We start from the raw sequence: 27,672 nt of genomic DNA on the forward strand, positions 1-27,672 counted from the left end.
TTGACAAACCAATTTATGACACTCATTCTGACTGAAAATAACCCATGTCCCCATGAGATGGGAGAAAACCTTCTACTACATGGGACATTCAGTTAGAAAGGCTAAATTAATAAAGATTGTTGTGGTCCCCACATCACAGAGCTTAAATACAAGCTAAGAGGATAAAAAATTTTCCAAGTAATTTAATTCATGTCCCAAGACAAAGTTCAAAACAATGAGAGGGATACAAATAAGTCAATAAATAACCCAACCGCATAGATAATTATAATGCCTACACCCTAATCAAAAATCATCAGACACTTACATAAGCACTAAGTTGGGAATCATACGGAGAAGAAAAGCCAGTCAATGGGATCTGACCCAAAAGTGGTACAGATAACAACACTGATAGTAAAGAACATTAAAATAACCAGGGTAAAGGCACTGCATGTGGTTAAGAAAATGGAAGTAAGCAACGATGTGGGTTAAGCAGGAAAGGGGTGGGAAATTCCAGTAGAGGCAGACCAAATAGCAAGAAAGGACTTATAACATCTGGTGTGAAAACATTAATGCATTAATATACATTCATTAGAATAATTTATGAGTTTAAGTACAATGGTTGCAGCATTTTTAAATTAAAATGGGGGAACAATAACTAAACTCACAGAAAGACAGTAGGTTTGGAAACAACTTCTAATTGGCTTAATGCAAGGAACACAGGGAAACTTTGAGGGCAGTGGGTCTGTGCATTATCTTGATTGAGGTGATGGTTCATAGGATATACAGGTATGAAATCATCAATTAGAAGCACTTAAAATACATGTTATTGTGCATCAATTGTACTTCACAAACATAAGTAGGGGCTGGGGAGAAGCCATCGTCATGTTAACTTTGAAGACCTGGGTTCAATCACCAGTACCAGTGTAAAATAAAAGGTGTGGTAGCATACACTTGTGGTCCTAGTAATGGAGAAGTGTGCATTGGTGGATTCTCTGGCCAGCCAACCCTACTGAATTAATAAGCTCCAAGTCTATGAGAGACCCTATTAAAAAATAAGATGGACAGCTCCGGAGAAAAGACACCTAAGGCTGTCCTCTGACCTCTATATGCACATGTACCATCCCACATGTACACCAGCATGCACACACACACACACACACACACACACACACACACACACACACACGAAAGATAAAAGCATAAAGAACAGACAGAATCTTAAAAGAGAGAATGTTCAATATGAATAGTCATCATTAAAGAAGACTTCCCAGAAGTCAAAAGAACCTAGAATCAGGCCTTGCTCAAGTGGCTGAAGAAACTCAGGGAGGTATTTAGGCAGAGGACAGAAGACTGAAAGCTGAGAAGCAGGAATTTGTTTGCTGGGCAGAAGGGAAGAGCAAATCAAAGAGCAGAGCACACAGTCTTTCTCCATTTTCAAGGGTAATTTCTTCTTGAAACCCTGATGAAGCAAATTCCTGTATGTCTAAAACATAATTGCTGCTCATTCCAAGAGATGCCAATGTATCCTGAAAGCCAGTTAAACCACTGATGCTAAAAGAACACCAAATTGTTTTTGGATATTATCATGTCAGTGGAGGACACTAGTCCTAGTCATTGTAGTATGTCCTTTCTGCATTAATTATTCTGTGACAAGACTGGATGTCTCAGTTCAGTTTGTTAATGGCAAATGAGTTCCATGTACTTAAACCATTTTAGCTCCCCTCCATAGTAAATAAATCAATAAAAAACAATGCAGATAATGTATAGATTGCCATTTGTAACACAGTGACATAAACTTGCAAAGCAGAAATACTAGGGATATAGCATCACTGGGAAGATGACCTCACAAAGCCAATTGTTTCCTGATGATAGATCAGGAGTTTCCTAAGGACAGACTTGGTGTGCTGGGTAAAACTGTGAAGGGGCATGAAGAATCTTCATGAACAATCTGCTCAATATAGCTTTTAGGAAAGTATATATAATCCAAGATAGCCCCCATAGACATGGATAAGATACACCACAAGTCAACACAGATAGTGCATGAAATTTTGAAAATTTGCATTCTTGCAGACCCAAAAGGCATACTGAGAGGTAAGCTAAGGGAAAAGTAAGTAAGAGCAGTTAAGGGAGTCATTTAAATGATAGGTTTGAGATTTGAACTTAATCAGGAAACTTACAAGATCTAGAAAAGTGACCTTGTAAAAGATGTCTTGAAGATTAGCCAATTCTATGTGCAGAATAGAATTAGGCAGACAGGGAATGACATGGGAAACATATTTAAGATGTCATCATGGGGTCAACTGGAAGATGGGATGTGATTGTGAATTTAAAGAAGTGACAATTCCAAACACATTTAATACAAATAAGTAATATGCAGTGGTGCTTCTGATGTACCTGACATTATGTGTATCCTATAATATTATGGAACCTGCACCATTGCTATCCATGTTTCACATTTGAGAAACCAAAGGAACCAAGAGAGCCAATGACTGTGGTCTCAAGAACTAGTGAAGAGCTGAATCAAGGTTTGAACCAGTCAGTTTGGCTGCGCAGGTCCATAGTTCTCTGCTGCCCTCCAGCATTTACTTGACAGATCATGACATGGCTACTGGGAAGATCGCTAAAGGAGCCAAGGCCAAGGATGATTCTGAGTATGTCTGTAGGTGAACTTTTCTTTTCTGCCAGCCAATTCCCAAATAACCACACAGAGACTTAATATTAATTATAAATGCTCAGCCAATAGCTTAGGCTTGTTTTTAGCTAGCTCTTATAACTTAAATTAACCCATTCCCATTCATCTATGCTGCCCCGAGGCTCATTTACCTCATGTACATACTTCCCATCCTACTCACTCTGCATCTCATGGCATCTCCCCAGACTCTGCCTTTCTCTGCAGCATTCTCTCTGCCCTGAAAATTCTGCATAGCCATCAGCCAATCAGCTTTTTATTAACAATGAGAGCAACACATCTTCACAGTGTACAGCAGGATTATTCCACAGCATGTGTCCATTTCTCCCCATGCTCACTCCCATAGCCCAGGACAGTCTTCTCTCCACAATGACCCTAGTTGCTTTCTCCATTTCCAAAGACGCTACCCCTCCAGTCATTCTGCTCTCCAGTCACATCTCTACTCTCACCAGAGTGATCTTTCAGAAGCATGATCACATAACCCTTTGTTCAAAGCTCCTCTATGGTCTGGCACCTCCAACCTTGTCTCGTTCCTCAATTGTGTTTTAGGTTCCAAACATGAGGCTTAGTGCTCTCTCACTTCTAAGACTTCAATGTTCTTTTAGTTGAGAATTCACTTTTCCTTCTGTCCAGCCTCCTGTTCCCCCGAACCTACTTCTACAAGGCTACTTCTTCAAGGAAATCTGCTGTAATCTCCTGGCCAACATTTGCTCCAAGTTTCCTCCAGTGTTTGTAGACACAAGTCCCTCCCACCTTTGGCACCACTAATTACACTGCATTCTAAACCCCTGCTTACTGAGTGGCCACTCTGGAGCTCCATGGAGGCAGTGATTATTGGTTATTTTATTCCCAGCACTCAGCACAATACACTGCAAGGGGCCTGGCTGAATTCTTCCAGTTGAAATATAAGTGAATATTGACAGAACGTAGAAAAGAAATCCAACTTTCTCTGAACACCTTCAACCTAACTAGTACTATTTGGCAGAATTGGGAAGCATTTAGGAAATTTGTTTTTGGAGGTGGTTAGCAGAGAGATATTCAGTTGACATGTTGAATTTGGTGATGAAATGACATCCAAGAAGAAATGTCCTGTGTGCTGCTGTGGCACAACAGGGCGTGGGCTCACTTGGGGATGAGGCTGGAGAGTCAGCCTTGCTCATGATCATTTTAGAGAATGTTTCTCCCATTGCCTTGCTCAGTAGTCCTTCCCTAGGCTGACTATTGCTTTATTACAGTGAAACAGAAACCAAATTGATACCAGGCATATTCCGTACATCAAGGGAGACCCGATTTCCTCTGCACCTTTAAGAAAGTTTGTTTGTGTCTTATGTACTTTGCTGTTTCTCACTTGGATAGAGGGGCAGGGAGTGGGTTTCAGAGATAGGAGCCAAAACTGAAGTGTTCCTGATTCAATTACACAGCAAATAGAAATGCTATTTCTGATCTTGCAAAGAATAATTTTGGCTTTTTTATACATCATTATTTGATAAGGACTTTAAAAAAGGTAGCCTTTCTGGATGAAGATCTGTGAATGCAATTACAGCTTCAACTGTACCCAGCCACGGTTCTCCTGCTTCAGCTTGCAGGGGCTGGGCCTGACTAAGGACTAGGAAGTACTTTTTGCATAAGATGGGGATCTGTCTGAAACAGCCTCCGGACATGTTTTGGTAGTCTGGCTATCAGAAAGTCCCTTCTAGAGGACCTGTGAACATCTATCCCACGATCTAAAAGAAAACCAGTCATTTACCTCTGAGCACCGATATGAGGAATTCCTATGTCTGGGCTGGATCCAAATATTTCTTCTTTTCTGATAAATCATTTAGAGAGAGAAGAAGAGAGAGGGAGGGAGGACAGAGAGGGAGATATTGATTTATTTCACTCTCCTGCAAAGGATTTCTCTTAATAACTCATATCTATAGAAACAGGATCCTCTTCACTAAAGACGTCAGTGGAAGTCATACACTTCTGGATGCAAACCCCAGCTTGGCCTCTTGCAAGCTATTTAACTTTGGATTAGAACTTGAATAAAGGGGAAGGAGGATGGCCAAACCAAGTCGAGCTCAGGGGAACTGGTTTGGGTATCAATGTAGACTTCTGGAAGGCAACAGGGAACACAGGATGGGTGCTTAGACCATTTTACACAAACCCACCCCAGATTTATGTGGAACTCTGCCGCAGAATATTTGTTTACACTGTGAAGCTGTGTCTTTGCCAAGACACCTTCTGACTGGTTTAATCAAGAGCTGAATGGCCCATAGCTAGGCAGGAAGAGGCTAGGCAACACTTCCAAGGACAGAGAGGACTCTGGGAAGAAGAAATACAGAGTCGCCAGCCAGACTTAGAGGGAGCAGGATGGGCAGTATGGCGGTGAGATAACGCCACATGGCAGAATGTAGACTAATATAAATGGGTTGATTTAAGTTATAAAAGCTAGTTGAGAACAAGCCTAAGCTAAGGCCAAGCTATCATAATTGGTAATAAGTCTCTGTGTCGTTATTTGTGAACTGCTAGTCCCAATGAGAAAGTACTGCCACAAAACTCTACCTCAGATTACACATGGATTAGTGTCACCTCAGAGTGTCACCAGTGCCAGAGGGGGCATGAGAATACATAAAGTGAAGTGACGCAGAAGACTGAATACAGCCAGATGGGTTTTTGGGGTTGAGCTTTTTTTTTTTTTTTATGTTTTTTTTTTTTCCCCTAAGCTGCAGTACTTAGAAATTCTAAGCAAGCATGCCCAAAGCAGCATCATTCTTTGGGTTGAGCTATGAACCGAACAAACTTATATACAGCTTCCAAAATTTTCCCAACTTAGCTCATGGTGCCAGACTCTGCGCGTCCAGACTGATGTGTCTAATAGCATGTGTCAGCAACGGATGGAGAGGAACATTGTGATGGGTCCCAGAGACGTCCATCAGATAGGCCACACTCCAGCACCAGCACGGTGACACCTCCCCAGCTGGCGAGGCTCAGGTTTTCATGAGCAGAGAAACCTGCTGCAGCACTTGAGAAACGCTGAAGGTGGCAGCAGTTGGGGTCTCCTTAACAAGTGGAGCCTGGGAGAATAGAGAGCTAGCCCAGTGGGTACAGTGCAAGTCTATGAGAATCATGAGGACCCCAGTTCAAGACCTAGAACCTAAGATGCTGGCTGTAGTGGTCTGTGCTTATAACTCCAGAGCTGGGGAAGTAGATATTTGGGGATATCTGGCCAGCCAGCCTTGGCTAATGGGCAAGCTCCAGATTCAGTGAGTGACCCTGCCTCAAAAAAGAAAAATAGTTTATCTCCTGAGGAAGGACACCTAAGGTTGACTTCTTGCATGTATCTCACACATGTATACACCCACGTGCATGTGCACACACAAATGGAGCACACAGACGCTGTTTGTGTGGTTATGTGTGCCCAAGAAGTGGCCAAAGTTATTTTGAGCAAAAATGCAAACTCTGAGGAAGGAACTGTGATCTCTCTGGGCTCATGGGTGTGTTAGGGAATGAAGGCAGAAGAGAGGCTGGGAATTTTAGGCAAATTAAAAATCTGAACGCTTCTGCCACAGGTAACAAATTGGGAGGTAATTAACCACATTAAATGAGAATTTGTCACGGAGTGTCTTCAAACAGCCCATTTCCCTTGTCACTTCAAGTATTTGATGAAAATTCATTACCCACGGCATCGCTTACATAAAGCATGATCTCGCCTATTGATCGCAGCTGATTTACTTCATTATGGACAACGTTTCTCAGATGAGATTCACCCCCTACAATATTAATAGGCAACCTTAACAACACCTTATCTTAATCGGCTTTGTGCCACTGCCACAGAATAATACCACAGCCTGGATCATTTATAAAGAGTCAGTGTTTTGCTTCTGATCAGGAGGCTGGAGAGGCCACAGTGGAGGGGCTGGCATCTGAGGGAGGGTCACCCCCTGGGTGGAGTGGGGCAGGGTGATAGAGCATGCGCACATGTACCCATGTGCACACACGTGCAGGTACATGCTTGAGAGGTCATGATAGGACTACAGCCCAACTAGTCTACCTCATTCAGAACCCACTCCCACCATCACTAACCCACTCTTGAAATAACAATATCAAAGGTCCCACCTCCCAACACCATCACACCAGGGAGTAATTTTCTAGCACATGGACTTTAGGACATGCATTGAAAGCATAGTAGAATTGGAAATAATGTTTGTCTCACTTAAGTTTTCTGCTAGTCACAACTTCGTGCAAGCTGTAAGCATGCACATGTTTTTGTCGCCTTGCAATGACTGAGTTTCCATTCTTTATCCAGGGACCGAATGGTAGCATAGTTCCTGCTTCCTGTGGGTGGCCTGCATATCTGTGACATGTGGGGACATGGAAAGGTTCCATGGGGGACAAAATGAAACAAGGGCTCTCTTGGACCCTGGTGACAAGTTGGGTTGTGCTGTACATGGTGGTTCAATCCACAACCTCCAGTCTGCCCTCAGCCCTAGCTTGGAAAAATCTGGTTGTCATGAGAGTATTGCAGTATTGAAGATCCCTGGTCAGAAAGAAGGTTAATAATTTGGGGAACTGAGTCTCAGCAAGGAGAATCAGCTTACTTGGCAGCTCTGGCCTTGCTGTTCTCACAGGCAGGGTCCTCTGAGCTCTAAATGCTGCTCCTATATGTCCAGCCAGGAACAGACAAGCCAGTGACAAGCCTTGTTCTCATGGAGATGTCGTTCAGGTTCTAAGCACTGCAGCCCAGTGCTCTCTTACAGCCTGCAGCTTCGGGGACAGTTTAAGAGGCAGGAAGAAAACTAAAGGGCGACACCATAAGGCACTCAGGAGGCAGAGGCAGGAAGATTTCTGTGAGTTCAAGGCTGCCTGGTCTACATTGTTTCAGGCCAAGCCTGGGCTACATAGTGAGACCCTGTCTAAATAATAAATAATAATAAACAATACTATAATAAAATATAATATAAATATAATAATAAATAATTAGTGGTTTATCTTGGCATTTCACTTGCCCCTTTTCTAAATGATTTGGCCTGTTTGCTTAACCAAGTCTCCAGCATATTTGGCAAAATAGACAATGCACATGAAGCAGAGCTGGCTGTACTAATAGCAGAGGATTTCACCCAAGCGAGGTCAAGTGGGGACGTCGACACATAGGAGGGAAAGCGATCTGAATTGTAGCAGTCAGTGGAAAGATCTTGATTGTAAAGACATTCTCTCCCCCCCTCCCCTCTCCTTTCTTTTTCTCTTGATGTCCTCCTCCATATTGTTTTGATACCTGGGAGCCCTACTTAATAGCAGGCACTCTAAACACCATTGCTGAATTAGACAAGCCAAAGGTAACCTGCTAAATGATGCTTAAAATTTGAAATTGATAGTATGGTGGTGACTCTTGATTGTGAACTTGATTGGGTTAAGAAATAACAAGGGTATTAGTGAGGCACACCATTGTAGGGAATGAGAGCATTTCTAGAGAGGATTAATTGAGGGCAGAAGACCCACCTTGAATGTAGCCAAGAGCATTGCCCCTTCTTACATATTCCTTTTATAAAGGGGCAGAGAATTTTCTAGCAGTCCCATAGCCTCTGTTACATGTATTTCTTTGACCAGCACTGGAACACATTGATAGCCATTAGCAGCTCAGGAAACTAGGAAGGCAATGGGCAGCACTTATCCTCTTTGGGAAGAAAGGAAATAAGGGATTAAGACTAGCTACTGGATTAGCCAAGCAGCAGTGTCTACTTTCCATGAAGTATCAATTAATCCTGACTATAAACCCTTTGAATGCAAGAGCTGGTGGCATCCCTAGTTTGTAATAAGGGGATGGAATGAATAAGACAATTATCCAAAGTCACCCAGCAAAGAAGTGGCCTGGCTTATCATTTGAACCATTACGGGCAGCTTCATATAATAGCATGGTAGTTACAAGAGCAAGAGGCACGAGGAAAGACTGTTTGCTCAAGTCTGAACACAAGATGTGCTGCTCCCTACCTAAGAGCACACTAACAACCCAACTGAGTTCCACTGTGGATGAACAATTTCAAATATACAAGTTTGCCCCCAGCATGACTCCATTGGTGTGAAGTTCAAATGCAAGCAGCATGAGTCTAAAGGGCACAAGATGCGATAGGAACTCCTTTGATGGAGTCATGTGATGAGAGGACACGAGGGAAGTTTCCAGAAGCTGGAAGGGCTCAGATGCTCTTTGGCTACGAAAACAGTGACATAACTATGTCTGGTAGCCCAAGCCACTGAGGACAGTGTACACCCAACAGAAAGAGATTTGGTCTTAAAGCAGGACAATTTATGGGCTTTGCTAACTTCTGTTCTGATGTTTCCAGGCCCATAGGAATGAAAAATGGCTTGCTTGTGACTTTGGCCCATTGGAGGTGGGGGAAAAAACAAAAACAAAAAACACTTGGCCACTCCTTAGCCAGGCAAAAGACCTTTGCATTTTATAAACACCCGGACAAAAAGATTTCTTTTTAATCCCTTAACAGGAGATGACAGAGAACTGGACTTAGCTTGTAAGTCTAAGAGTGTGGCCTGCCAGCACAGGATAAGGGTACACAGGGAGAATCCCAGCTCGGTTTTTGGAAGCCTATCTCTAGTAAATCACCTAAAGTGGTGCCTGCTTGTTCTCTTTGACTTCTGCTTAGTCTGGAAAATGTCAGAAAAGTGAGGTGTGCCAAAAGAGATACTGTCCACCAAGGCTGCCTGGGCACTGCATTCAAGCCAGGCTCTGTCCCAGGCACTACCTCAGACCATCTAAATCCCATTCACCCAGGGATCAATAAAGGGGTACCCTACGAGTTGGCTTTAGAGCCCTTGGGGAAACACAGGCTGACTACAAAGACATCTTCATTTCTAACACTGGAACATTTTAAGTCAACATTTTCTGTGTAGAAATGTGGCAGAGTTGTCCAGAGTCCCACAAATGTTAGTATTGAACCTATGGAAGGGAAGTACTAAAAAAATGACACTTCCCCTAAAAACATCTCCTGATAATCAAAAGAGGTCTTAAAGCTACTTTTTCTCTTTTGATACTGCCTACTGTGTGGTGGATGATGGCCACATTCAACCCAAAATGATCCAAGAGAAGGTGCACTACTTCCTGTGTCCATGTTCCTTCTTCCCACTATCCTCTGAAGAGCATCACTATGCCTTTAACCTTTGAAGCATCTGTCAATCATCTGACGGTATCCTTTCTCAGTAGTTCCTCCTGAGACTGAGTACTTCAGGCCTTCTCAACCCAGAGGAAATGAGTTTTGGTGGAATCTTGACTGACAAAAGATGTTAAAAAAATAAAAATAGGGCCGGGCGGTGGTGGCGCACGCCTTTAATCCCAGCACTTGGGAGGCAGAGCCAAGCGGATCTCTGTGAGTTCAAGGCCAGCCTGGGCTACCAAGTGAGTTCCAGGAAAAGGCGCAAAGCTACACAGAGAAACCCTGTCTCGAAAAACAAAAAAAACAAAACCAAAAAAAAAAAAACAAAAAAAAAATGAAAATAGGATTTTTTTCCCCAAGAGGTACAACATTCTTTATAAATGTTATTTTCTCATTAGCATATTAACATGCATAGCAGGGACAGAGAGCTGATGATGTCAGCTGAGTGTGTGGATGAAGAAGTTGAGTCATATAGCATGTCGGTAGACTCTGATTTAGTGCTGATGTGGCAGGTGCTCTCTGCCCACTTTTTGGACCACATGGTGTCTCATTTCCATAAGCAATGCACTCGAGGCAATGTGGCTTTTCTCGTAAAACCAAGTGTCTTCTAAAACAGAGTTCGATGGCTCAGGGGCACACACATTCTGTCCAGACATATGACAGTTTTTAAATGCCATATGGTTAGACCACACTCCAATTAGCAATGAGTTTACAGATGCTACATGAAACTTCTAGAGCATTGGGTGCCCCGAGGAACCCCAACCAAAGATAGCATGGGTAACAGTTGTGAGTTAGTTTTACTCACCCTAAAGAATATAAAGACCCAGCTTAGAAACTGAAGGAAAACTCAATCTCTCCCCATTCCCTAGTAGCTCCTGATGTTCAGTCTATTTAAGGTGGTGATATTAAGACAGGCTTGTCATTAAGCCAAGTCATAAGGTAGTATTTCAAGAGCTGATGGCTCTGACCTCTATCATTATTATGGGGAAGAAATCCCAGACTGGAAATGTAAGTAGCTAAGTTGATAGATTGTTTCTCTAACATAAACAGTGACCTGGGTTCAATCTCTAACACTATACAAAACCATAAAGCTGGACATGGGGGCTCATGCCTGAAATCCTAGCACTCAGAAGGTAGAGGCAGGACAAAGGACAATCAGATGTTCAAGATCACCCTCAGCTTTATAGTGAATGTAAGCCCAGCCTAGGCTACAAGAAAACGTCTCAAAAGAAAAAAAAAGTCCTCAATCTCCAAAAATAAGTCAGTAGAAGTAACAAATACCTGCTTAAAGCCCATCTGAAATTTCATGTTAACTATTCATTTTTATGGAACTTCTAAACGAGAGAGAGAGAGAGAGAGAGAGAGAGAGAGAGAGAGAGAGAGAGAGAGAGAGATTTCTAGTAAGACCCAGCTATTAAATCAGAAAGCATTTCTATCTTCAAGGATAGAAAATCCCGATTTTTCTCCATCTTTATTGAGCATGTTCTCTGTATCAGGCACTAACACATCAAGGATGAGTTTCAGTCCTGTCAGCTCGGTGGGAGGAAGCAGAAAAGAAATGATTGACAGTAGAGTGTGCACTACAGTCCCACTCATATGAAGCCTGAACAAAGGCATTTTGTAGTTCGAGTGTATTTCACAGAAGATGTCAGGCTCCCTTTCTTAGAACTGGAGTGGCAGACTAGAATCAGAGAGGATAGAGTCAGACTAGAAATACCAGGAGCCAAAGAAGGGAGGCAGCCAGGCGGTCCTGGGCACATCAGGAACTCACAGTGGTTCTGCGCCAGAGTCCAGGATCTATACTGAAGACACCATGGAGACTGTGGGAGCACTGAAGCTAAGAAGAAGGGCCCATAGAATCATATACCATGTTTAAGAGCATCCTAATGGCCCACACTAGACAGTATATCTAGGGAGAGAAGAGGAAAAAATTTTCAAACATGGGATCAACAATTCCCAAATGCCCCTGCATTTTCCAACCATAGAGCAGCTAAAAGGCCAGGCTTGAGCAAGATGGTGTAGGTTCAAGTTTCATCTTAGAAAACTTAGTTTCCTATTGAGTCTGGCTCTAGTCATTTGTGAAACTTGAGACAGAAGATGCCAACCCTGTGAGGGTCATATGAAAGTCAAAGGATGTGATGCATAGAAAGTGTTCAACCTAGGCCTTGCCCACAACACTCACACATTCCCTCAATGTGAATGTGTGTGTGTGTGTATGAGTGTGTGTGTGAGTGTATGAGTGTGTGCATGAGTATGTGTGTATGAGTGTGTGTGTATGTGTGTGTGTGTATGAGTGTTTGTGTGAATGTATGAGTGTGTGCATGAGTGTGTGTGTGTGTGTGTGTGTGTGTGTGTGTGTGTGTGTGTGAGAGAGAGAGAGAGAGAGAGAGAGAGAGAGAGAGAGAGAGAATATGTGTGTGTGCATGCACGTGTGTGTAAACACACCACGGGCTCCTCAGAGGCCGAGCTAGTGCTGTGTAGAGTGACTGTCGGTGACTGTAAACACTTAACACACAGCCCTTGTGCAGTCCAGGCCTCCGCCAGGACACCCCAGCCAGAACTGCAAACTAACTTGGCAACCGCAGAAGAGGACTGACTGTACCTGTTTTAAGTTTCACCAAATTTGCCAAAGCTTTGTCCTATCTTTTCTCAGGTACCTGAAAAGCTGGGGGCAAGGAGGGACAAGGAGAAAACAAGGAATGGGCAGTCATGAAACCAAGCTGCATGAGACTCTGGTAGCAGCTGAGGTTGCGGCCCTGGGAGTTTAGGGACAGGGACAGAGGTTAGGATGGTGAAGCATTGATGGGTCAGAACACTCTCTAGTCTACAGTGCCTCATCACCCCTCCCAATAGTAGGAGAATATGCCTGAATGTCCCATCCATCAATCCCAAACCCCTCTTCTTCTCATGGTAGGAAACCAGGGATCAAGCCAAATGCCCAGTCTTTCCAATATCAAAGAGCTATAAACAGAAATACTGATATCCCACTCAGGACAATGCATATGGGGACAAGGACACTGATAACCCATTTAAGACAATGTACGTGGGGGCAAGTCACTGTCTCTCCAATGAAGAATCTGCTTTGTTTTTTCCATGTCATCCATCTGTCACATCTTGCAACATGGAAGCCTAAGTCTGACCAAGCCAGGACCAGGCGCTGCTTGTAAATACTCACGGAGTAACAAGATTAAGTTGACCTTGTGCCCGTGTACCCCACGTCTGATCTAAGTGGGGTCAGTCCACTTGACGCATGGGGGCACTACACTGCCCAGGCAGTTCATACCATGTCTGCTAATGTCACTCTGTCTTTAAGCAATGTGGGCTCATCTCTAAGAGAGAGGTCACTGGATTTAATGTCTTCATTTTAGTAGCTTCCATTTTCTCAAGGAAATACTGAAACTCCTTTGGTTTTCCAGAGTAAAATGGCTCTGCTGTGGAGGGAAATGGGACAGAGCATGATGCTTTTCTAACCTTCTCTGATGTCTCCTGGGGGCTCCTGCTTGCTTATTCTGTAATGGCGGCTGATAGAGCGACGTCTTCCATCCGTTTGAGGATGTAGCACTGTATGCCTGGAAGGTACAGACATCACATGCTCAAGGTCTGACTCTGTCTTCAGAGACACTGCCCAGTTCTTGCTCTTGGAGTTGAAAGGTGGATCGTGTGACTTTCCCTGCCTGGACCTGTTCCCTTGTTTGCAGATGAGAGGTTATGCTCACTCTTCAGCCCTGACTATTTTCTTCAAATACTCAGAAAGTGTGCATTCCCACCTGTCAGACTTCTTCAGTTTGGTGTGCTTATGAGAAAACAAGCCGTCCATATGAAAAAAGCAGAAACCATAAGCCACAGAGGTTCTGAATAATGAAACTTTAGCCCCTAAATGTAATGATGCTTAGAGACGGGCCTTTGGGAGCTAATTAAGGTTAGGTGTGGTCATGAGAGAGTGGGATCTTACTGATGGGATTCGAGTCCTTATAAAAGACATCATAGCGCTCAGGAAGATGAGACAGAAACACAGTCCACAAGTTCAAGATCAGCCTGGGGGATATAATGAGTTCTAGGCAGCTTGGGCTGCAAAGGGAGACCTGATCTCAAAAGGAAAAAAGATACAGGAGTAAAAAGAAGAGAGAGAGAGAAAGAGATGCTAGCTCTCCCCACTCCACTCTCCACCCAGATTCCTAGAGGAAGGGCATGTGAGCATATCTAGTTAATGGCCATCTATAAGCCAGGAAGTGTGTCCCCACCACAAACTGAATTGCCTAGCACAGTGATATTGGGCTTCCCGTCTTCTATAACTGAGGTACATTGTGTTAAGCACCCAGTCTGTGGTATTTAGTTATACCCACCACCACCACCACCCAGGAAACAAATGCAGGCGGCATTCTCTAAGATAGTCATGGTATGTTTGTCTGTCCTTATGCTAGAAGAAGATCGGCGGGCAGGGCAATGGGATACAGACAATACAGCAAAGCTGAGATTCTTAATGCCTTATGCAAGTGATGGTAACCAACATTGTCACACAATTTTGTGCATTGTTGCTTGGTTAGGAGGAGAAATTGCCTGAACTGGACGGTAAAGTGCTTTAAAGAAGTACGCAGTAGGTAGTTATGGGAAGTAAATGGCCACCTCCAGACCTCTTTGGAAGCAGGCAGGATGGGAGCAGAAAAGTATATTAGTAAGAATCGCACAAGGAAGTGGAAGTCTCCAGCAATAAACAAGCACTTAGAGAAGTCATTTTTGGACCTATAACAATGGAAGAGAATAGCTTTTGGCTCTGCTGGATATAACAATGCAAGTGTCATCCTGAACAACACGTATCTTAGGTGGCGTCATGTACATTCTTATCCTTTTAGAAACAGCTCAAATGTCATCTTTTCCGTGACTTTCCTAAATGTCGATAGAAAATGACATTTGTGTATTTTTACATCCTGTAGTGCAGACTTTCTTAATCTTTCTTTGAGGCTTCAAATGAAACTTGGTTTTGCTTTTATAAAGCACTTACCACATCATGTTACAGGAAGTTGGGTATGGTTTCTGTCCTGCTAAACAGTGAACTCTAAAGGCAAAACTGTGGACAGAGAAACTACTCAACAAACATTGGAAAGAATGAGTGAGTGAATTGTGAATGAATGAGGTGAGTGATAAGTGAAAGAATGAATAATGAATTAATTAATGAGTTAATGATGAATGAATGAATGAATCTGTGCTTTTTGTGAGTCTTCAGTCTTCTAGAGATTTCTTGACCCTACTTCTAGACTGAGGCTGACTGTTGCCATCTGCCCATATATGAAGCTCTGAAATGTATTTAAGTATTGCCATGATTTCACCCTCAGAGTCTTCAGTCAGCCATGGGAGCTGCCATAATATGGAGGCAGTACACTTCAGAGCAACATACAAATATTCCATACTTTACTAATATCTGTCTCACTGTTGCCTTGCCATATTTTAAAGATTCCTCAGCTACTAAAAGACACCATAACAGCCTGGACCACAGTGTAGCCTAAGTTTAGAGGTCTGTCCTCTTGTTTCCTAAGGAAGTCATTGTCTCATCATCCACATTCATAACCAACTCCTTTAAAAAAAATATTCCCTCGCCAGTCATTGAACGTGGGGCTTCCTGCGTACTCGTCTAGCCTCTGACTGATGCTTTTAAAATAAAGTTAAACCGGGCTGGGTGGCAGATCTCTGTGAGTTCAAGGCCAGCCTGGTCTACAGAGTGAGTTCCAGAAAAGGCTCCAAAGCTACACAGAGAAACCCTGTCTCAAAAACAAAACAAAACAAAAACAAAAAAAGTTAAACCGGTTGTTTTTAAGGAAATCCAAATGTTAAGTTTGGAGTAGGCGCTGTAGTACATATTCCATTAGGCCCTGAATCTGTCACATGACATCAGACAAAGGGATAAATCCTCTCCTGATCCCGGAATGCCTCCCCTGGGGTCTTTTCTCCCTTTCTCTGCTGGTATCTGGCCCATGCGCTGTTCTTTCAGAACACTGTTTAGGCCAGTCCTCACCATTGTGAATTCTCAAGTGGAGACTGACTCCTCAGGGATGTAGGGTCGGATACTTGAGGACCTAACACATGTCATAGGCATACATTACGGGAGAGAGACAGCGTGAAGCAAAGATGTTACCCTCAAATAATACCGGACAGGCAGTTGTCCTGACAGAGCCGTGGTGGACACAGCTAACAGCAAATGACATGAAGAATAGATGAGGTGATGATGTTAGAGTAGTCAGGAAGAAAGGCTTTTATTTTATCTTTTACTTTTTATGTCTATGGCTGTTTTTGCCTGCATGTATGTCTGAGCACCACATGCATTCAGTGCCTGTGGGGCCCAGAAGACAGCATCAGATCCTCTTGAAACTGGACTTACAGGGAGTTATGAGCTGCCACTTGGGTGGTAGAAATCAAACCTGGGTCCTCTGGAAGAACGGTCACTGCTCTGAGCCATATCTCCAGTCCTTTGGGAAGGAAGGTTTTAAGTATTTGGTTTTCTTTTCCTTCTTTGCTGCCTGACTTCTACAAGTACTTATTTAATATTTACTGTGACTTGGACACTGTCCTTGAGAAAACAACAATGAATAATGTCATGTCTTTGTGTCCTTACTAAGCTTACATTTTGGTACAAATGAAATTATGGAACTCCAAAAAGAGATACAAGTATGTAAAAAAAAAAATTTAGGTAAAAAAGTAGGTCAGTTCCTCCAAAAGTTAAGCAGGATTACCCTATGACCCCGCAATCTCATTCTTGGGTAGATGCCCAAAGAAACTGCAAGAAGGGAGACAGCAGACATCTATGCACTTGTGTCCATGGCAACAGTCTTCTCAATGGCCCAAATGTCCATGAATGAGGAGGTGACAAACACAAGGTGGGATAGATAGATAGATAGATAGATAGATAGATAGATAGATAGATAGATAGATAGATAGATAGATAGATAGATATAGGCAGGTAGGCAGACAGACAGATAGACAGGTAAGTATGTAGATGATAGATAGATAGATAGATAGATAGATAGATAGATAGATAGATAGATAGATAGATAGATAGATAGATAGAAGATAGATAGATACATACATACATACATACATACATACATAATAGACAGATAGATGATAGACAGACAGTTAGACAATAGGTGGGGCATTCTAACACATACCATTGCATGGGTGAGATTTGAAGACTTTAAGATAAGTGAAATAAACATGTATTAAAGGGAACAAGTCTATATGATTCAACTTTCGTGAGGCCCTTAGATGATCAATTTCACACAGAATATAAAAAGACCCTTTGCAGGAGCTGCCAAGAGTGAGGAGGGAGGAGCTGCTTACTGAGACCATGAGCTTGACAAAATGAAAAGGTTGCAGAGATGGATGGTGACACCCCCGAGACAATGTTAATAAACTCAGTGCCACTGAGCGGCCCAGGAAGATGGTTAAGATGGTAAACATTAGCTGTGATTTTCACCACAGATGTCTGGAGTGGGGATGATTTTAATTAGAATCGTCTGAGAAGGGCTTCCAAGGTGATTTCGAGTAGAAGCTAATCACAATGAGAAAAACATAAGATGACATGGGATATTTCTGATTTCGTTCTAAATACAACAGAATGCTTTTGAAGCATTTGGATCAGTTGAAAAATGAAGCCATACGTGGTCACACACACCCTTAAATCTCAGTGCTCAGGAGGCAGAGGTGGGTGGACCTCTGGAGTTCCAGGCCATCTCAAACAAAAAGAAATGAGAAGCAACAACACCTTAAAAGATTCTAAGATTAACTTAAAAGATTTTCTCCGTTATGTGTGAAAAGCACAACCGAGCATTCTTCTGGGAAAAAGTCAGGAGCCAGGAGGTCCTTTAAGAGACCCCTGTCGTCACCCAAATAGTTAACTCAGGGATGTTGAGATGATTGCAATGAAAAGTGAGGTTGTCAGGTTAGAGTGTAGGGGAGTGACTGACTGAAGAACTTGATTTGGGTATGAGGGGCAAAGGGTGGCATCTCTATTTTTAGCTGAAAACGTTGCAAATGGGAATTCCATAGACTGAGAGGGAAATGACCAGAGGTAAAGCTGGTTGGCCGATGAAGGGTAGAGAGAAGCCATCGAAAGACATGTTATGCAAAGAGCAGAGGCAAAGCTGCTTGGCGGATGATGAAGGGTAGAGAGAAGCCATCGAGAGGCGTGTTACACAGACAGTGGAATGACGGGCCCAGTGTCTGCCAGATACCAGCACCAATTCAAAGAAGTCGTTGGTTAAACTTAACTAATGAATAATAAAAGTGAATGGAGGCTCGGAGCGAGGGAAAAAGTGAATGATTCCGTGGAGGCTAGGATCAAGGGAAAGTGGATGAGGGAAGAATGACCTCTAACCTTTACAAAATATGAAGGAGAAGATTTGGCAAAATCATGATTGTAAAAATGCCAGTCTAGAATTCCAGTGATACTCCCAAACCACAGCTGAGGGTTTTATTCTGAAACTCCTCTTCCTCCCATAGGAATGTGCTTATAAAGCCACCAAGCCCTGCCTCACAGTGCGGAAATGCAGAAGGGACAGAGGGAGGAGGCGGGCTCTCCATGGCCCTTCCGGCTTTGAAATCAGAGCAGGGCCACCGAGGCCCCTCTGAAAACTCTACCCCATTCCTGCCGGTCACCAGGCACAGATTTCACCGTCCATTCTGTGCGCGCGCACACACATACACACACACACACACACACACACACACACACACACACACACACACACACACCCTTGGCATCCCCAGTGTGCTGGTGTTTGTTACGCAATGACACTCAGTCATGCAAGCAAATGCCAGAAGTTTCGGGAGAGCGCCTCACCCTCGAAGGACAGCGATTTAAACCCACAGGAGACAGGGTTATTTCTTTCCACCTGTGGCTGGTCTTGAGTTGACGGATCCACTGCCTGCTCTTATGGGACTTCAGGCCAGTTCCTACTGGGAGTCACAAGTCAAGGAGAGAAATTAGTGAGAAGAGCAGATTTTAAAAGTCACTTTCACAATTCAATGTCTGCCTGCACAGCGGGGGGGGGGGGGGGGGGGGGGGGGGGGATACCTGGCATTACACTGTAAAACAGCTGTGCGGTTGACCACCTCTGTACCATATATGATGTTCATGCAGTTAACTTTGTTTGTCCTGACTCTTTCTTTCGTAGGACTGAGGGTCCAGGGTACAACGACATCAACCCCCTCGCCTGTGTCTCTTATGACAAAAATTACCCCACCTCCAGCCACCTGGACTACCTCTGCACAAAGCACAGCTATGGCCACCACCCCCGTAGCCAGTGGCACTCACAATGCCTCTGTTATCCCCACTACTGCTACACCGCTGACATCTCAGCTTCCCAAGGACAATTCCACTGACCCCAGAGAGGAGGCTGTCACCAGCCCGGCTTCCAAGAGGAATAACAGCAACACAGACTCTTCACCTACCGGCTTCTCCTCAACGAGCAGCAGTGTCCACTTGACACCCACACCCATGGAACAGAGTCCTGGCAGTCCTGAAGCAAGCGTGCCAGCCACTGCGTCACCGTCCCCCACGCTCATTTCTTCTCAGGCTCCAACCTCCACATCCACATCCCAGGCCACTTCCCCACCTGAGTCTCTTTCTGCCTCTGTTACCTCTAATCACAGCTCCACTGTGACCAGCACCCAGCCCACAGGAGCTCCAATGGCACCTGCGTCCCCAACAGAGGGGCACAGCTCTCGTCCCACGCCCACTTCCCATGTCACAGCAGAGCCAGCACCCAAGGAGAAGGTGCCCCAAGATACTGAGCCTGGCAAAGTGATCTGTGAGTCTGAGACCACCACCCCCTTCCTGATCATGCAAGAAGTGGAGAACGCCTTAAGTTCAGGTGAGTCCCTCTCAAGATGAGACTAGTGATCTTGATTATGCTAAGGTCAATCACCCCTCCCATGGGAGGCAGCTGGAACGCGCAATACCTGAGGGTAATTATAAGGCTCAATAATTTCAACAAGAATGCAAGTTTTCAGTCACTCAATATTTGGCATTCTTTGTAGTCAGTTGACATCTGTCTGATGTGGCTGTACAGAATGTCACAGGGATTGTACAGATGAAGTGAGGCCGTGGGGTAAAAGAATTGGGTCAAGCTTGCCTAGGTTTTGCTCCCAACAACTTCCTAGCCCCCTCTCAAAAAATGGAGGAGAGCCCCCCACAGCGGGCTCTTTTTTCTTTGGGTATCACAAAGCCAAAGGGAAAAACCAAAGCTGAGCACCAGGGGTCCACATCTATTTATGGCAGAGAATGGAGAACTGGGAGTCTAAGCTCAGAAGTCAATGTTTACCTTGTTTGAAGTGGAAATATCATACATACAGGGTTTTAAAAAATAATGAGTCTAATAAAAGGAAGGAATATTCATGACTTTTCCTTTAACACGGGAAGATTCTCTCCTACGGTGTGGTGTTTCCTGTCATGGCGGCGGGTGGGCGTGTCACCAATATCAACATTTTAGCTTATAAAGAAGTTCAAGGTTGTCTGGCCATCACTCTGGAAGCACCTTAGAGCCAACTAGTGTGGGGTAGCCTGGCTGAAGAGGATGTTCTGGCCTCCAAAGACAAGATTAAGGCTAAGTCAAAATCCAGCTGGGTCCCTGGGTGGCGGTGGCGGCTCTGAGTCCTGACCTGGACCACGTTCCTTCCCCCATGCCCTTCTTTTCCTTCATCTATATTGTCTTGCCACACACTGGCCTCGTGGAGCTCAGCTGGCAAACACGGTGCTTAGGGGAGTTCCTGGCACAGAGTAAGTGCTCAGGAAGCTGCAGTTTGGCTCAGAGTTCTAATGAAATGTTGGCCTTAGAAGCTGGTCACGGCAGGGCACAGGCCGAGAAGGCTTGTTCAGTGTCACTTCGGCTCCTCGTGGAAAACAGCGTGAATTTTACGGAACACTGCATTCATTTTTATTCTCTCAGGAACCCTGTAAAGTTAATGTCATGTTAGCCTCATTTTACCTTCTTGGAAATTATGGTGTATATTCAGAATCTTTTCTAAAGCCACCCATACCAGACACCAATGTGAAACTATAAACTTCCAGACCCTGAGAAGAAAAAGCTTCCATGAAAACAGTTGTCCACGTGGTGAAGAACCAGCGAGGCAAGAATGGCCAGAATGTGATGTGGAAATGGACCCAAACCTTCCCCTGGGTGGTCACGGGACAGGCAAGCCTTGAGAATAGACTATTCTGGTCAGATCATGTATGACAAGCTAGGGCCAACAGAAAGCTGTCAGTGGTGAAAAATAGACATCTGTGAGTGAAAACAAACAAATGGGAATGGACACAGTTCTAGAGAATGGTAGGAAAAGAGAAATCTAAGATTAACGAAGGAGTAACTGCTAGGAAGAGCCCATGGGCTAATCAGGCAAACCATCTCAGAAAAATGAGTAGTAGACACTGTAGAAACATGTGGAACTTTCAAAGGATATATATATTTCAAATCTTATTTCAAAAGGCTGGGGGCATACCAGTGAGGAGAACAAGAATGAAAGAAATGAAGGAATCCACGACAGAGGCCTGGCTGAGGTACAGGAGGTGTGCTAAGGGCCACGCCTGGGACAGGAGAGAGCTGAAACCGGAAGTCAGGACCAAGCCCTGTGGAAAGACCACCTCCATGACAGCAGAGACTCTCGCTTGAAGGGAAATCCCCTGCTCCCCTAGCCTCCCTCCCTCTGACATGCAGCAGAAACCAAGACAAGCAGAGCTAGTGGTGTAGTGGAGAGCCAGGTGGGGAAGGGTGGAGGGCAAGCCTGCAGAGGAGGAGGGGGACCTATTCGTAGCCCATTGACACCCTGTTCACAACTCCAGGCCGGAACTCAACAAGCTGTCCTTGGATTTATGCCTCTGTTACTGTCTCACCCTGACTTCCTGCCCGAGTATAGAGAAGGTACCTAAAGCAGAGTGGGTTTTGTAAACTCCATCCTTCAGAAAGGGGCCATCCAAGTACAAGCCTGTGGGCATTTTCCTTTTCCTTCCTTTTCCACCTTTTCCTTCCCGTTTTTGGTCTCTGAGCACCATTGTCTGTATATACTACTTCCCTTTGCTCCTCCCTCCAGAATTCCCTAGACAGGACAGTTTAATACTCCAGAGTACAGAGCCTAAACTTGGTGAAAATGAATCTCCAGGATCTGATATATCTACCCCTTCCTAAAACCTCCTAGTTCCTCTACTGGAACTTTCAGGAACGTTCTGGTGTGTTGGCTTGGTCTTTGGATCACATATCTTCTTTTCTTCAACCCAGCAGGGCTAAAGGTTCAAAATTAGTGGCACAGTTGGGTCATGGTCCTTTGTAGTTCAAGAGACTATAAACACACAGGAACTCTGTGTGAAGAGAAGCATGAATGGATGGAGAGAGAGAAGAGCGGCAGGGAAGGGTGATTATCAAGTCCGGGCCAGGGTCCATTCATAGAACACAGAGAATTTGTCCCGTAAGATCTCTTTAATACAAAAATACTTACTGTGCACCTGCCAGGACCCACTGTCTGTCCTTTGAGAGTCAAGCAGAGAGAAAGAACACAAGTAACTTCTGATTCCACTTCTCACTTCTAACCCAAGAACAAACCAAGACAGGGGATGAGCACGGGGGCCGTGAGATTCAGTCTGGTCATTGCATAGGTGAGGAGACTATTTCCCGGAGGAGTGATATGCCTTGCTCAAGGTCATGCCTCTCTCAGAAGCAGCGCTGGGCCCAAAGTGATCTGGCTCTGGGCCAGCCCAGCGTTGCTGATGCACCTCATCAGCCCTTGGCTCCCCTGAGTTTCTGTTTCCAGACAGCTGCGTGAGGATGCTCTTGTTCAGAGATTTGTGTGCTGCCGGTGATAAGACCGCACTTTGTATGACAGTTGGGTCTTATTCTAGGTGAATTTACATAGAATATTGCTATTCATCTATCTGTTCAACAAATACTTAGACCTAGTCCACTGACTTATTTGGAAACAAAGCAAATGTTAGGTGAGTTCAAATCAACCAGAGAAAGCGTGATACTCCATGGTGAAGGGATCTAGGAACTGCAGAAAATAAAGGTGGTCTGAGCAAATGTGTCGAGGGGAGGGTCCAGATGCACTGCAGGTGATGCTCAGGAGAGCCTGCTGCAGCTGTAGGACCACCTGCTCTCAATGAGGAACCCAGTACCCTCCCCGCCTCCTGCTCCTTTGGCTAGGTCTCAGGCCTGGGTTGACCTGACCACTGTAGAGCTGTTGATCTTGATGGCCATGGTCAGTCCCTCATCTCTAAGGCACCGTCTCTGCCTGACCTCCAGGGCAATTTCTCTCTCCTTTCTCTACTTGTTCAGTCGGTGCCTCCCTCACAGACCACCGACACTCCAGGTAATACTGAGCACTGCAAGACCACCCCACCCTCTTTCTGCCCCCGTTGTTCCGGCTCCTAGCCTTCCTCTCTTCTGTTGGAGAGGATCACATCCTGATAACACTGAGACACACAAGTCTACCCCCATCGTGTTTTATGGAACTGAGCATGTGTCTATCCACTGTCGGCCGACTGGAGACCTTCCCGGGGGCAACCCATGAGCATCTCACACTGCAGATGTTTGAGAGGGATTATTAAATCCCTCAGTTGGTGATCTTTGGGGCTCCTTTTCCCCATCCTCCACATCCAATCAATCCATCGATCAGGCCTGTAGCCTCTCCTCGCTTCCTCTCCCTCTCAGGTTGCTACAGTATTCCTGAAAGTGACCTCATCACTCATCACACCCTTCCAGAGAGCCGTTTTTAGGATTTGAGTCTTGGGTCCTCTGGATTGTGTTGTCCCATTCATTCAGCCCTGATGACTGACACTTACCTAGTCAACTGAAAACCTCAGAGTCAAACACCCCTTAGGCCTTGCCCTTTTCTGGGTATGGATATAGGCTGGCGATTCTTTTAGCCTTCACCTCTGACCTTGAGGAAGTCATAAGTGTTAGACTGGTCCTCATACCTCCAATAGAGTAGTCAGGAGCCAAATTTGGCCTCTAAACCCTGGAACTGTGGCTGTTCCAAACAGAGATAGTCTGTAACTAAAAATGTACTCGCTGGGTTTCAAAGACCCAGTGCAGAAAAGAACAGGAAGTAAACAACTTTATATTGTTTGCAGGATGAGGTGGTAGTATTTTAGATATATTGAGTTAAATAAAAATGATTATTATTTTTGTAATGAAGCAGCAGCAGCTCCAAGTAGATCTCATGATGCTGTGGCTCTCATGGTCTCATTGCTTCCCCTCTGAACCAAAATGAAAGGCCAGGGTTTAGGTCACGCCCACAGAGTTCAGCATGCCCTGAACCTGTAGAGACTCTCGTCTCTCTTTTGTTTTGTTTTGTGTTTTGGTTTTGGTTTTTTTATATATACCCTCAAGCCCCCTGGCAACCTTCCTATTAGCTGACCACAGATACTCCTCCAGCCTCAGGGTCTTTGCACTCACAGTTCCTGTGCCTGAAAGATTCACCCTCCTCTTCTTAATGGATCAGTCCCGTTCCTTGTCCAGACTCGATTCACCTGCCATCTCTTGAGCAGACCTCGGCTCTGCTAAGTGGAGTGATGAGTGCCGTCAGTGTGGGCCCCTTTACCGTTCTTCACTTGTCTTGTTATTGCTTGACATTCTCTGACAGCATCTCCCTTTATCAGGAGACTGCCTGCTTCCTACTGCTAGGCTAAAGGAAGGACCCTGATCACAGAGAAGAAGGGGGAGGTTACGTCTCCAGCCCTCTGGGGTGGCAGACCCTCAGCAGCGTTCATTGAATAAATGAAAGTGTCCATCAGCCAGCACCAGGGAAGTTGCGGCATTTATCCGAGACCCATTTTTATCAATAAGATGGAGTAAGAAGAACACCTGTAGGATGCAGCTCTTAGAAGGTTTAGGTAACATGTACACTTAGCTATTGAACAGTGCCCCAAAGAATGGCTTTGGTTGTTGTTTTACTATTATTTGCTATCTTATTAACTTGTTGATGTTGCAACTATCATCATCTTTATTATCATATTTGCCATAGTGAAGGATGCCCACAGTCTTCAACAAGCATTTCTTAAGCTAGGTATCTGGCTCTATACTAAGGATACATGTAACTATGGATAATACAAGGTAGCATATGTATGGCCTAGAAAGTAATATAGAGTCCCAAAATGCCTAGACAGGTACATCACCAATGAAGGAGGAAGGAACTTCAGGGGGGTGCCAGAGGTCATGAGATAAGGTTGTTGGATGTACGGGTAGTCACTGAAGGGAAGGACAGTCTAAGAATTACACTTAAGCAGTATTCAATAGCAGGAGAAATGTGCATGGTTAAGATGTAAACAGTTGAGGACCAAAAGGAAATACCAGTTCATACCTGGTTTCTGGTTGCTCGTCATCAATGACAGATAGGTCATGTTATTCAACTACTCTACCATTAGGGTTTTTCACTAAAAACTGAATACAGGAGAGGCTATCTTAAAGTCCTCTGTGCTTGTCACACTACGACAACTGTTTACTGCATTGACCCAATGCCTAAGAAAAGAGATCCTTGTTTGTGGGAGGCTGTCTTGGAGACTGGGCTGTTCCCCAACACAGGCTCCCCTCACTCAATCCTCAGAATACGCCCATGAGGCCAGATCAGCTGTAGCCATTCTAAATGTGAAAACTATGTACACAGACACAGACTTACTCAAACCTCATGTGAGTGACAGGGCCAGGGTTCAAACTCCGTTCTCCAGACAGATCCTAAGCCAAGACTTCCTGCCACTGAACCCACATGTCTGGCGTAATGGAAACACAGAGTCAGGGGAGCTAACCGTCACCAGCACACATGAATAGGCTGCATGGGATACTGTCTGAGCTCACCACCTGGGTCACCAGCGGGAGGAGAAGCAGGTGGTGTTGGCAGCCAGCGTCAGTCAGTCAGTCAGTCGAGCAGAAGGCAAGTGTTCTGATTTGCAGCTTTTGTCTAACTGGTGGGAAAGAAAAGGAGCAACTTGTGTTAAATTTCAGTCATACTGTGGTATTAAACCAGAGCTCCTCGTGTGTAAATACTATGATATATTTTTCATTCCCTAAGCAAAGTCAGTGCAATGCACAGCTCAGGACACAGGGAGGGAGGGAGGGAGGGAGGGAGGGAGGGAGGGAGGGAGGGAGGGAGGGAGGGAGGAAGGGAGGGAGGGAGGGAGGAAGGGAGGGAGGGAGGGAGGGAAGGGCTGAGGTGCAGAGCAAGTTACACTCACAGTGTCGCCGGGCGATGCACATACTCTACAGTTAATGCTCGCTTTGCTCCTTACAGTGTAGAATCCACATGTCCACTGGGATTGTGATGCCTTGCATTTTCCACTACAGTGAGGAGGACATGGCTGTGAACATCGGGGTGGCATTCTCTGACCTGTAAATTGCTGGTTTGAAGTCTAGCTTTTATTCAGTAGAAACTCTGCTAATCAACACCCTTAAAGGGCAGTAGCGCAGAGATTCTGGACACCTCTGTGTCTCCAGCTCCAGGAATTTTCTGTGTAGAATACAACCATACCTTTGAGATGAATGTAGACTTGGGGGAAAAAAAGAATTAATGATAGGAAGGATAAAAGAATCATTCAAAAATATACCTAGGAAAGTTTTAGGAGTGAAAAACTATATGCTGTAATAAGTTAATGACCATATTTCAAAAACATTAAAAGTCGGTTAAAGGATTTAACATTGATTTAATATAAAAATGTATGTATGAGAAGAGCATATGAAAGGAATTTTAGCCTTCCTTAACATATTTTTAGAATGCTCAAAAATGTATTAGAAAGCAATACTCCTGAAGAGTAAGTTATGCAGCATTTAGTTTACAAACACATCACCCATGCTCAAGCCTGGACCTCTTCAGTGAGTGGCACTACCCATCTTCCTGTTCCCTTCCTCCCACTTCCTATGTCTTCTCCATCGCCAGGTATTCTTATCCTTAATTAATTATTTATTTTTATGTTCATGAGTGTTTTGTCTTCACATAAGTCTGTAAACCATGTGTGTGCAATACCCTCAGAAGTTAGAAGAAGAGATTCATTTTCTAGACCTAGAGTTACTGACAGCTGTGAGCTTCCATTTGGGTGCTAGGAACAGAACCCAAGTCCTCTGGAAGAACAGCCCAAGCTCTTAATCACTGAGCCATCTTTCCAGCCCCACCAAGTATCGCAGACATTGAACTATGAGCAGCTCCTAAACTCATCCACATCTCCTCATGCTCATTCTCCAGTCAGGGCTCTCAGGGCCCACAGCAGGGGCCTCCAAGCCCACCTCTCCACTGCCCCATGTCCCAGACGTTGCTTATTCACCACAGAGCGGTCAGAATGGGAATTAAATCAGATAGAACTCATATCACCAACTTCCACCAATCTCTCAGCCTTCAACGCAAAGCTCTCAAGCTTGCACCTTATGTGGCCTCTACCTGCCACTCCTGTGACAACCAAACACCTGCCCCTCACTCTCAGCATCTCCATGACTAGCTGAACCTCAGGTTCTTAAGTCTGCTGGTCTTCCTTGTGACTTAGAGTCATCATCTATGCAACGCTTCTTTCTGGAACCTTCTCCAACACTTCATTCCAATTCCATCTTCAAGTCTCAGCTCCAACATCGTTTGTTACGGTTGTTTCCTGTGTGACTTCCAGTCCATCCAGTTACAACTGATCACAACCCAGTTGCATCCCTTCTCCACAGGAGGATGATATACTTAGCTGTGTAGCTCTTCGGTCTTTGCCGTCACTGCTTCTCAAGGTACATGGGGGTAGGGAGAAACTGTCTGTTTTGACTCCAAAATATATTCCTAGCACCTCACTGTGCCTGGCTCAGTGTAGGTGTTCAATAAATACTTAATAAATGGACATTTTTTGTTTCATATAGAAACCCACACATT

At 44.6% G+C, this 27,672-nt stretch overlaps 1 protein-coding gene across 1 annotated transcript in view; it reads left to right on the forward strand.

Moving 5' to 3' along the window:
• The window catches only part of Parm1 (prostate androgen-regulated mucin-like protein 1), a 102,952-nt gene that overhangs the window by 48,169 nt on the left and 27,111 nt on the right, over nucleotides 1-27,672 (forward strand). The window contains exon 2 of the mRNA XM_006993507.4: nucleotides 18,975-19,673. Within this exon, the coding sequence (XP_006993569.1) occupies nucleotides 18,975-19,673 (699 nt within the window). The remainder of the gene's footprint in view (nucleotides 1-18,974; nucleotides 19,674-27,672) is intronic.

This window comes from Peromyscus maniculatus, chromosome 10 (genome assembly GCF_049852395.1).
Source record: "Peromyscus maniculatus bairdii isolate BWxNUB_F1_BW_parent chromosome 10, HU_Pman_BW_mat_3.1, whole genome shotgun sequence".
NCBI classification, from domain to species: domain Eukaryota; kingdom Metazoa; phylum Chordata; class Mammalia; order Rodentia; family Cricetidae; genus Peromyscus; species Peromyscus maniculatus.